Source organism: Antennarius striatus, chromosome 7, assembly GCF_040054535.1.
Source record: "Antennarius striatus isolate MH-2024 chromosome 7, ASM4005453v1, whole genome shotgun sequence".
Taxonomy (NCBI): Eukaryota; Metazoa; Chordata; class Actinopteri; order Lophiiformes; family Antennariidae; genus Antennarius; species Antennarius striatus.
The window spans coordinates 19,085,246-19,096,820 of NC_090782.1; the positions used below are offsets into that span (position 1 = coordinate 19,085,246).

General features: G+C 39.1%; 1 protein-coding gene across 3 annotated transcripts; it reads right to left on the bottom strand.

Moving 5' to 3' along the window:
• Window positions 1-74: 74 nt before the first annotated feature.
• Window positions 75-10,248, bottom strand: il12rb2 (interleukin 12 receptor, beta 2a). 3 transcript variants are annotated; one of them, XM_068319072.1, is made up of 16 exons: window positions 10,147-10,248; window positions 9,732-9,860; window positions 9,171-9,431; window positions 8,533-8,656; window positions 8,219-8,409; window positions 7,845-7,987; window positions 6,538-6,682; window positions 5,539-5,612; window positions 4,805-5,015; window positions 4,489-4,671; window positions 4,303-4,404; window positions 4,028-4,174; window positions 3,755-3,886; window positions 2,186-2,279; window positions 1,924-2,011; window positions 75-1,845 (listed from the first exon to the last, which is right to left on the bottom strand). In XM_068319072.1, the coding sequence occupies exons 2-16, from the start codon at window positions 9,799-9,801 to the stop codon at window positions 1,381-1,383; spliced, it is 2,430 nt and encodes an 809-aa protein (XP_068175173.1). In that variant the 5' UTR covers window positions 9,802-9,860; window positions 10,147-10,248; the 3' UTR covers window positions 75-1,380. The 3 variants fall into 3 exon arrangements, with proteins under 3 accessions (XP_068175173.1, XP_068175171.1, XP_068175172.1); XM_068319070.1 differs by having other exon boundaries at window positions 4,799-5,015; XM_068319071.1 differs by having other exon boundaries at window positions 4,799-5,015; window positions 9,732-9,830; window positions 10,147-10,213.
• Between the last annotated feature and the right edge of the window lie 1,327 nt (window positions 10,249-11,575).

Genomic DNA, 11,575 nt, shown 5'->3' on the forward strand with positions numbered 1-11,575 from the left:
GTGCTTATGAAGATGTTTTATGTGACAGACACAAGTTAAAGGTGGAAGGCAGTTCAAATCTTTACTGTAAAAACTTGACAAAGAATGTTGAATCATCCACTTTAATCATTTGTCCAGCTTTTTGCAAATTCCAGTTACCTCCAGCCACATTTTCTGCCAGCATCGCCAGATGTTCTGTATGATGACCTGTTAGACCAGCTCCACATAAGGTCATCAGACGCCTGAGATCTGTTACCATCAATAAATTAGCATTTTTAGTTGTGCAGGGAAACAAAAGTATTTGTGTACAGACTAAAGTAAATACTAAGAAGGCAGTTGAAAATGCATTTTGAGAGATCGTCACTCAAAGTTCTGAACATTTTGCAAATGAAAATATGTAGGACTGCAACCAACAAGGAGCCCTAAGAAATGTATAGTACCCACTATCCACTGATAAGTCTGACTGGTGCTTTCTTGAGGTTTCAGCATGTGTAAAACTGAATTGAGCTCAACACCTTATAATAGGTTAAAAAAATTACCGGTATGTGAAATGCCATGATGTAATAAATGGATAACAGGAGTATGAGGCATCCAAGGAAAATGTATTTCAGTTCATGTGAAAAAAATCCTAGTTTCTTACTTAGTGAAAAAAATTTAAACTTGAAATTCAGACCCTTGTGATGAAGGTCTGTAAAATCAGGAAGAATTAAAGCAGCTTGTGATCAAACTCCGAATGTTAGACCACAGATCTGGACATAGAACAGGTTGAGATAATGTTCCCATTGTGTTGTTAAATTGACACCTTATTTAATACCTGCAAAACTGATACTTCCATCAGCTTCAACTGTGACGGTGTTCAGAGCAAATCTGAAAATGCTAATGTGATCATGTTGACCTAATGTGTCAAACAGGATAAACGTTGGCTTGGTTGTTATTACATTTAGCGCAAATCATTGTGTAAAAGTAGACAAGGGATGTGTTCACCGACTTTAAGTTGCAGAATATTATTGATACACAGTTAAGTAGTTGATCAGGGTCTCCTCTTCATCAGAAGAGTAAATAATTCATGATCACACAGATGTATTAACATCGCTAACAAAAATGAAAGAATCAACTTCTCTTTTACGTGACCTAAGCCTGAGGTAGCATGAATGTTTATAAAAGTACACCAGATGGTCTAGCAGTATTGCATGGCGTTAAAAACCTTTCCAGTCAAAGATAATTGACACATAAGCACTTCAGAGGATGTGACGAGACTTGTTTTTAGTACAGTTCTGGTTTCGTTGAGTAGGAATGTGGTTCATGGATGTCTCAAAAGAGATGCCTGACCCCACCCAAAAAGAAACAAGGGAGAGTCCAGTGATCCACTCCAGCCTCTGTGTCTCCTCAGGTTTAGCAGTGTTAAAAATTGTTGTTCTGAAAGAAGTCACTGCTGCTGATTTTAACTGCATCCAGAGTCAACTTCCCTCCAAAGTCCAGAGGCTCTATACTGGTGTTGTAGCTCGGGAAGAAACTTTCCATTTCTGGGAAGTCTTCATCCTCATCCTCCTGCTCCTCATTCATGGTTTCCTGTATGTGTGATGCCAGGTAGTCGACAGGTATGTTGGTGTCGAGAGAGGTCTGTGTGTGGTTGGAGCTTTCTGAATCCTGGGAGAAGCTCTTGATGTAAGTGGTCGGAGGATAGAGGGGTGTGTCGGGCTCTGTGATCTGGATGAGGCTGGTTTGAGGAAGGAGCTGTTGGGAGAAGCTTATTGGGGTGCAAGCTTCTTTGTTTTGCTTGGGCAGCTCCTCCACATCCACCAGGATGGGCTCCTCTTCCTCGGTCACACTGCAGTCATGTGGCTGGAGGGAGAGTTTATTCTTGCCCTGATTTGAAAGGACACACAGGCTTAAACAAATAACAATGAAATGTCCTCTACGATAGTTAATACCTGAGTTCATTACCTTCTCCTGTGTGCAATCTTTAGCCCATTTGCTGTTTGCAGGATCTGGAACGTCATCTGGAATGAGGTATCGGAAAAACACCCACAACCTGAGGAGGAATGTGGATAACTGCTGAGCATTAAGGGCCAGAAACATTTATGGCTGCCTTGGTAATAATTTTATCGCTGTTTTGACTATTTTTAGTGCTTTCTGTGCGTCTGCTATAAAAAACGCCAGAAGATTTTAATTGTAAATGTATAGATCTATGATTTTGCTCATGTACCTCTGCTTTGCTGGTGACGTCCAGAACAGACACAGGAAAAACAGCGCGATCACAGAGACAACTGCAGTAACAATGAAGGGTAGCTTTGTCTCCTCTGCAGCAGAAACAAGTAAATGCACGTTATGTTTATGGAATCAATACACACAAAAAGAAAACATTTAAGGGACAGTCAAGTCCAGGTCTGTATTTGAAGTACATAATGAAACAAAAAGCTTGGTGGCATTTTTATTTTTTTATGAGCAATGGGGATTCAGAAAAACAAGATTTATCATAAATTATGAAGCGTGCCATTACAGCGGAAGTGACGCAATTGTAGACATCACAGTGAATCCATATCAGCGCCGTTATATGAATGTGAAACAAGCCGCAACGTAATGAGCCGACAGTATCACATTTATTTATCAGGATATCATCAAAAATCATGTCATCATCATCCGCTACTGAGGACGAGTTCCCTGTGAACCCACCTGGGGGGTAATTATGGACGAGAGTTTGGACATCTAGCGACTCATCCCAGGTGTCCTCATTTGAATCAGATTCAGACAGAGATGTCCAAGTAGTTATAATGTCCCGTTTTGGTTTACTGTGTTTATGGAAAAATTCATCGCTCTACCGATGCTAACACGCTAGCACGTCAATGGGATTTTCCATATTATGTTTGCATTGAGCTAACCGCCATTCGTTACTGTTACTGTATCGTTTTACATTTTGCGAGTGCCATAATCGTGTGATAATCTGGTCAAAAAGACATTCATACAATACCTCCAGTAGCTCCAGACATGAATTAATTATCCACTAAACCTTGGGAATTCAGAATAAATAGTATGGGTTGTCTGAAAATTATCTAATCTTCAAATCTCTTTGGAAATGATCCGGGTGCTCATGGCAGATTCTCGGATCTTTGATCATTGTTATCCTGTTTATCCTTGCTTTATATTTCTTTCCAAGCTTTCCAGAAGGTATTTTGAAGGAAGATAGGTTCTTATCTTTGTGTCTAACTCCTGTGGTGTTGGAACAACCATTCTCCTCACAGATAACCATGGCTTTATTGGGTTCATCGCTTCAGTGATCGCACGTATGACCCCAACGTGACCACTGGATACGGAAGCTGCTGCAGCGCAGATTTTAGGGATGATGCCAGGCATCTGAATTTTTTTCTTCTATTTTTCATAAAGATAAACAAAATATATGTCGCTTAAAAATGAGTTTACTGTCCCTTTAAATACATTTTCAAAACTCACTGAAAAAGTGAGTTAGTGGACCTTGAATTAATTTAAAATCAAGAAAAACTTAGTTTATTGGTGTTTTTTCCTATTTTTACAACTTAAATTGACAGGGTTTCTGTTCATTGGCTGATGGTCAATAGAGAGTGCCAATGCCCGCCTCACTGAGTCACATTACTATTATTAATAACTACAATAATATTCAATAAAATGCGCATTTTCAACAGAATATGCATTAGAAATGTATGTATAAAACATGATGAAAAATCTTTGCAGGCAAATGTTAATAGAACGGTTCTCTTAAAATATCCAATGGAAAAAACAAATAACAGGGGAAATGACTCACCATGGATGAAGAACTTGACCTTCTGACCTGCAGGGCCTTCTCCTTTGGCAGTTGAAGCAGTCATCCAAAGCGTGTAGCCAGCTGGAGACAGGTCTGTAAGGGTATATGCTCTGTCTGCAGTTGGTATAGGATCTGAAAACCATTTATTTGTAGGAAAATTAGTCATTTGATTATCTGCATACAGAGAGTACACACTGCAAAAGAGCAATACATCATCTCAGTGTAAAAGATGTTTCAGCAAAAAAAATATCACGTAAGATAAATGGTTCTTACAAGCCCATTGGTCTCCACTGTTGTTCTCTATATAGATGGTATAGCTGGTGATGCACCCCCCACGCTGTTCCCTGTTAATCTCCATCCAGGTCACTTTCACTTTGTTTCCCTCAACCTGCTCCTGCACTGATGGACCGGCTGTTGGAGCTGCAAACAACAGGCATAACCAAATAACAAAAAACAGAGTTTAAACAGACTTTATACATTTCCTGCCAGTCATGTTTATGGCTTTATTGTGAGAGGAGTCTTTGCTCTCAGCTGTTCTCAGTTCTTACCTGATTCCACGATGGCGACACCTTTAAATCTGGTCCTACTCACTGAGCTGTCATCATAAACGGCACACACTGCTCCTTCATAACACTCAAAATGTTTAACACCTGCAGAAAGCAAGATGCTGGTATATGATAGTGAGCACCAGAGGAAAACATTACGGGGTTGCTGTGTTCAGCTACATTACCCACCTGTGAGAACAGCACAGTTAACATTCCTGTTCAGTCTGACCCATCTGAGCTCCTCCAGCTGGAGGCCCTGTGGGTACCACTCCACCACGTAGGCAGCATGTTTAGGTACAGTTTCAGGGTTTCTCCAGGAGATGGTGACACTGTGGTTGCCTGCCTTTACTTTTATGTCTTTAAGAGGCTTGGCTACAAGTGGAGGTGCACATATGAGAACTTTGTCATCTTTGATATTAGAGTAAATCATATAAACATCAGCTTCATTTGGATTCAGTGCTATTAATGCATCTGCAGCAAATTATTAACCAGCACTCACACAAACCTTTGGTGTGTTGGGTTGTAATCCTGGCAGGTGGGGACAGTCCTTTGGAGTTACAAGCCCACACTGTCACTTCACAGTTGGTACAGAAGGGGACTGAGTAGCTCCTGGCATTGGCACTGATGTTCACACTGAAGACCAGTCCAGAGCTTTGGCTGTAAACTCTGATTTTGTAATCAATGATTTTACCTCGAGCAATGGAAATGTTTGCCACCTGCAGCCACAGCATTGTGCAAAGTTAATCACTAATGTGAAAAAATATTTTCTCTTTTATTGAAGGAACAGAAAGAGCAGAAACGACCAAGTAAGACACATGATTTCTTGTAAACTGAAAGTACTGCATGTACTCACAGGTTTCACTTAACTCTACATGACATTAAATGACAATAGGTGTGTGTGTGTGTGTGTGTGTTTGTGTGTGTGTGTGTGTGTGTGTGTGTGTGTGTGAGAGAGAGAGAGAAAGAGAGAGAGAGACAGACCTCAGTAGTGGTCAAGGGTTGCTCTCGTGCAGAATTTAACAGGAAGAGAGAGTGTTACTATGGTTGCAACAGAGCAAGTCAACACTGATGCAAAGTGAAAATGGGGAGAGAGAGACCACATGGAGACCAACAGACCCTCAAACAACAGTGTTCTACATGGTTTATCATTCCAAATTACTCACAATTTCCATCACTCGACAATCAACCCTTACACAAAAAAAAACACATATTAACCAAAATGTCTGTGATAGAACTCACCTTCCAATAAACTCTCAGGGATTTAAAGTCAGAGACAGGTTCAGTGTACCACACATCGAGTTCTCTGGCAGGAGCTGAAATATTCGTTAATCAATGATTGAAAAACTTTTAAAATGTTTTATTTTTTTTACAGATTTTATGTTTAAAGTGAATTCTGAAAGTTACAAACATTGAGTCTGAACCTTTTCATATTTTCCCTAGACAAACTTTAAAGTCACATGTTGAAGCACACATATAAAGAACACTTCCATGATGGAGATTCAACTTACAGTAAGTCCCAAGCAACTGTCCTTTAAGGAACTGCAAATTTCACTTCACTGTTTGTCAGTGCTCATATATAACCGATGTGCGCCTTTAATACTGGATATCACAACTAAGCTTTTTAAAAAAAAACTAATTCATATTTTTAGATTATACAAACACATGACTTGATTTTATAAAACCTGGTTAGATACCAATAAACATTCACATGATCTACACATGATCTGTGACTGGTGTTGAAGATGCTTCTTAAAAAAAGCTCATTAATGTTTGTGGAACACATGTTTCTAATCATGGTCTATTTTAACAACAACAAAAAAACATAAGCAACATCACATTGATCAAGTCTCTAAGTCTTGGTTTGGGGTAATGAGAAGCTTTCACCAATTTTCTGAAATGGGCAGTCAGGAGACAATTAAATATTAATGAGAATTTTAAATAATTTCACTACTTTGAAAAAATGATTACAGTTTAAATGAATGGAGGAGAAGGGTCTGTGGAACTCAAAATATAGAGAAGGAGCAATTTCAATTCAGAAAAATTAGATCAGCACTGATTCCCAACTGTCATTGATGTATGGATGTTATTCCATAACATTGTTTACTAGCTCCATCAGGTTTACTCAGTTTTTCTCATTCTCAATCAACAAATCAAGCCAGCAGGTACAAAAAAGTTAAAAACCCACAGTGGCACAAAAAGCAGATGTGCTTTCATTGAGGAACACAGTGGTCTGCTTACCCTCCTCTTGAGTCCAGCTGGAAACAACCGAGCTCCACTGGCTCCACAGGTTGGTGCTGAATCCAGTTCTGGCTCTGAAATGGTACAGCCTGCTTGGCTCCAGAGAGACGATGGATTGAGCCTGTACCAAACTCATCTGCACACCCTGCAAGTCAAACAAATGTTTTAGTCATTAGAGACAGTGGTGATGAAAAAGAAGACAGGAAGCCGAGCTGGAGGTGGTGGAAATGAAGATGTTGAGGTCCTCTCTAGGAGTGACCAGGTTGGGTTTTGAGGATGGAGCTACCAGACAAAAGGACAAGAGGAATGGAAAAGGATGACATACTGTAGTGACCCTAATGGGAAAAGCCCAAAGGAGAAGAAGGGGAAACAGGAGGAGTAAGAGGAGGTGGAGAAGGAGAAGAAGATTTGATTTTTAAAATCACGTTATTCATTAAAGTCTAAATACAAAATAGTCATGTTGACACAAAATCCCAAAGAGACGCAAACAGAAACTCACATTTCAAAAAACAAGTTATATGAAAGTTATATGTGAATTAAACCAACCACTGACTGAACACAAGTTCCTCATTCAACACAGAACATGAGACACCTTTGACACACCATCGGTTCGTAAAAGTGTCTAAATCATTCATAGCTCTGTTAAAATCAATTCTGATTCTTGCTCGACAGTCTTCCTAAAACATTCTTCTGCACTGCATTCAGACGAACTTTCAACCTTTTCCCCCCTGCTTAAATTAATTACCATCTTTTCTTAGCCCAGAAGAAAGTTTAGAATCTGCCAATCCTTTTGTGATTCTTCCTACGTTTCAAACCAATAATGTATATCTGTTTGTCAAAAACACGATTGAATGAAAAGAAGAGGAAGAAGAAGAGGAAGAAGAAGATTTTTTTGGGGATTTTTTAAAATAGTACATTTATTCATAAAAGCCAAATTACAAGACAATCATGTTGACACAAAATCCAAAAGAGATTCACACAAAAAAGGAATTCACATCAAAAACATTCCTGAATGAAGAAAACTAACATTTATCAAACTAAAGAAGAAGAGGAAGAAGAAGAACAAGAAGAACAAGAACAAGAAGAAGAACAAGAACATGAAGGTAAAAGTAAGTAAGATCAATGTTCAGATTTCAGTTTGATTTTACTGCTTTATACATCAGCCTGACATTCATATCAGCCGTTGGCTTTGAATGCGCTGGTCTTGCAATGACTGTTCAAAGGATTTAAGTAACCTTTAATTTCTCTTGCAACTTTGGAAGTCCCTGATAATGTTTGGAGCAATGTGAACCATTAAGACTTCTTACTGAGACTGGATAAGCGGTCCAGGTCTGTGCTTCTGCTTTGTATTGTATCTGTAGGTGTTGAGTCATCACAGATTGATTGACTCGGATGATGCACTCACGAGAAGAGCACTCTGGGCGGTCAAGAGCAGGAGACATCGGCACTGCTGCTCAGAGAAATGAAAAACAAAAGTCTCAGCTACTGTCACAAGAAAGCTCACAAAGGGAAACACAAGATGAGAACTTCTCAGTTCAAACTTGAGAGTTCCACAACTTCAATGCTGCCTAATAAAGTTAATCATCTATCATAAACTTCTACTTTAAAGCATAAAACACAACACACTCATCACACAGACATCATCTGGTAAAGTTTGTAGCATCTACTACTGCTGTCTTACCAATGTCACTGAGCGCGTGGTTGACAGTGATGGATACCTCTGAGCCCAGTTGGTTTTGGACTTGGACCCAGACAGAGATCAGCTTGACTAAACTGGACACACGCAAACTAGCTGATGATACATTAGTTGTCTTACTGGAGACGTTATATGTTACTGGTCCAACTGTATGGTTTCTATATACAGGTCTGACCCTGAAACACACAAAGCAAAGTTTCATTCCAAAAACACTACGATGACATGAAGTTGAGTGTCAGGTAAATGGGATATTTTGTTGAATCCTCCATCCGTTCCCCCATTCTTCCTCTCAGACTCACCATAGCACTGAACTGTCTCTCAGATAAGTGTGGCGTACGCGGTTCCAAAAACAGACCACGTCTCCACCTTCATTATTTCTGACATTGTAGAAGCAGGAAACATTATGGGGAATATCTGGTGGGTCTGAAGTTTGGAGGAGATGAAGAATTACACCAGACAATCAGCTACGGGGATCTCAAAACATGTGAAACTGCAGTTAAACATTTGTTGCTGTTATTTCAACTACAAGAATATCTGATTAAGAACCAATATTAGCAATGTTACGAAATATTAAATTGCTCTATCCCCATAAACCACTATTCTAAAAGAAGTGTAATATGAATTATTCCCTCAAGTTATATATTTTGCACATGTATGGTGAATTTTGGGGAACTTCCTTTGGGTATGCATCGCAGAAAAAACCCCAAACACTTTTATTCCAGAATAAAGAAGTCCTCACAGCTAGGTTTGACACTTAGCTTAGCATGCAAATAATGTGCACTCTAAAAGCAGAAGTAGAAGTTGATTTGTTTTCAGTTCTTGTAACTTGAAAAGTCAGAGGTGTGCCTTGAGACTAATGCAGGTCTCATCCTGAATTACTATTCTTTGTAAAGCATTGTGAAGGTAATTAGTCCTGATCCTTTTTTTCCACACTCACATCCAGAGGAGATGTCGAGTCCACAGGGATCCGAAAAAGCAGAACAGTCACACTCGCAGCTGTATGTCGGGTTTTTGGTTATGTTGACGATGTGCTTGTATATAGTTGTAGAATTTAGCTCTTTGTGGCTCTGGGGTGTGGGAGGATGTCCACTGTTCATGGACCCCTTGCACTTGCACCTGAAGGTGCAGAACACCTCAAAACTAGAGCCTCGGTGCACCACAGGTCCAGCAGAGGACCAGATGGAACACGATGCTTCGCCTATGAATGAAAATAATTATTGCATGGTCTTATTATCCATTAATGTAAATTTAAAGATTGTTCACAACTTTGTTTGGAAGCTGAGGAAGATTAGAAAGAAACCTGACAGAAAGAAGTTAAAATATAGCAATATTGGATCAGAGCTAAACAAGAGCCTACAAGAATTCAGTGCTTACAAATCAGACAGCAGAAAAAGTTTCATGTAATCCACTGTCTGTTTTTACAAATTAACCGATTTAAAGGAAAAACATTATTTTAATACACATGTTCCTGACATGTTAGAAAGATATCTGAACCTACCTGCACAAAGCTGCACAGCCAGCATGACGGCAGCAGCGATGATGGCCCATGTTTGGACCACGGCCTCCATGATTCATCAGGAAGTCACTTCTTCTGTTTCTTACATTTCCACAGAAAGTTTTAGTTTATCTTGAAGCAAGGAAAATTCCACAAAAGCTATGAGACTGGCCGTGTTTTCCGAAGTAAAAAAGTTTCAGGAATTAACTAACGTTAATGATCAAGTTTATAATTTACAAGTCCTATGATTTTAAAAAAAAAAGAAAGTTTTTCCTTATTTTAATATCACAAGAAACGTTATCCCTAGTTCACGGCGGAACACAGGAGAGACATGTAGGGTGGCATGAGCGCGCAGTGACCATAATGACGGTGAATTAATGAGATCAGATTAAAAAAAAATTAAATTAGGAACACTCACAGCGTATCACATCCAGGAATCCCGCGTTTCAGCCGTGTGAGGGTTTAGAAGCCGTCCGTCGTCAGGACTCCCCTCATGCGGCGCAGCGCATCCTCACCGGGGACGCGCGGGCGCGCCACCGTTTCTGGTGACGTCATGAAAACTCACGCACACGGCTGTAGATGAGGAACGTTTTGTTTGTCTAACGGCGAGCAGTCTCTAAAAATGTTTGTTTTTTTTCATGACAAAAAAAACAACAACAACAACAACAACCCGTAAATGCAATAATTTACGTTTAGATGAAAATTATCCAATGGCACTCACAGCATAAATGTTTAATCGGGATCCATTTCAGATTCAAGATCTGGTGATCCGGATTCATGTAAAAAAAAAAAACAACTATTGTGAGATAACAAACAATAATGCTTGTCCCTGACATTCTATTGAATGAGTCTGTGCAGAAACAATTAAGTGTCCAATCTGATGCATGTTCTAAAGTTCACTGAGCAGTGTCCTGAAATATACGGGAATTAATTTATAATTTATCATTTTTCTTGCAAAATTATAAGAGTAAGACATCACTGAGAGAGGGGCTGGGTGGCATAAACCAACAAGGCAGCTTAGCTTCCCTATTATAGTTTCATAATTGTTCTGCTCTCAAAATATGACACTTTGATAATGAAATCACACCCCTAGAAATTGACATTACACAGGAATCATTCAAAATGTTGTTAATGTTAAATATTCTCTCATGTCAGTTTTGCTCAGGATCTACAGTAACTCTGAATTTTGATGATTTTTCCCACACATGCCTGTCTTTATTCCACCCAGATTTATAGTAAAGTAGTTTATGTGCACTGAAAAAAGTCAAAAACCTGTGTCCACCTCTTCATCCAGATCCTCTCCATCATTCATGGAGATCTTCTGCACTACATGCCTGACCCTTCCAGTGATTTCATGAAATTCTTCAGTTTATGCAGAGTAGATGAAAATGCTAACAAAATCAGATAAATAAGTGATGCTGAAAATATTTCATGCTTGTCATGAACATAATAATCCGTGAGCATTCAAATTCTAGGGCTTATATTGGTCTTGGTGGAGGTAGCTGGTTATCAATTATCTTTCCAGCAGATCAGAAGATACCATTGTTTTGCATATTTTTCTGATTAAGGGAATCTGACTAGAAATAAAAAATATATTACTAGAACTTCTTTATCTAAAAAAAACAAAACATGTGAATTTATTCCATGTTCTAACATGATGTGTGCAGACTGGCATCTGGAGCATCTTTCACACGCGCAACAACTCTGGATTTTATTCACTTTTTACATTCTCATGAAAGTCTGACACATCATCTGTGGGGGACTTTCCTACATAATTTTGCTACATTACAGGTACAGACACAAAATGGGATTAAAATGAATAGAATAACCGCGTCCACTATACACCA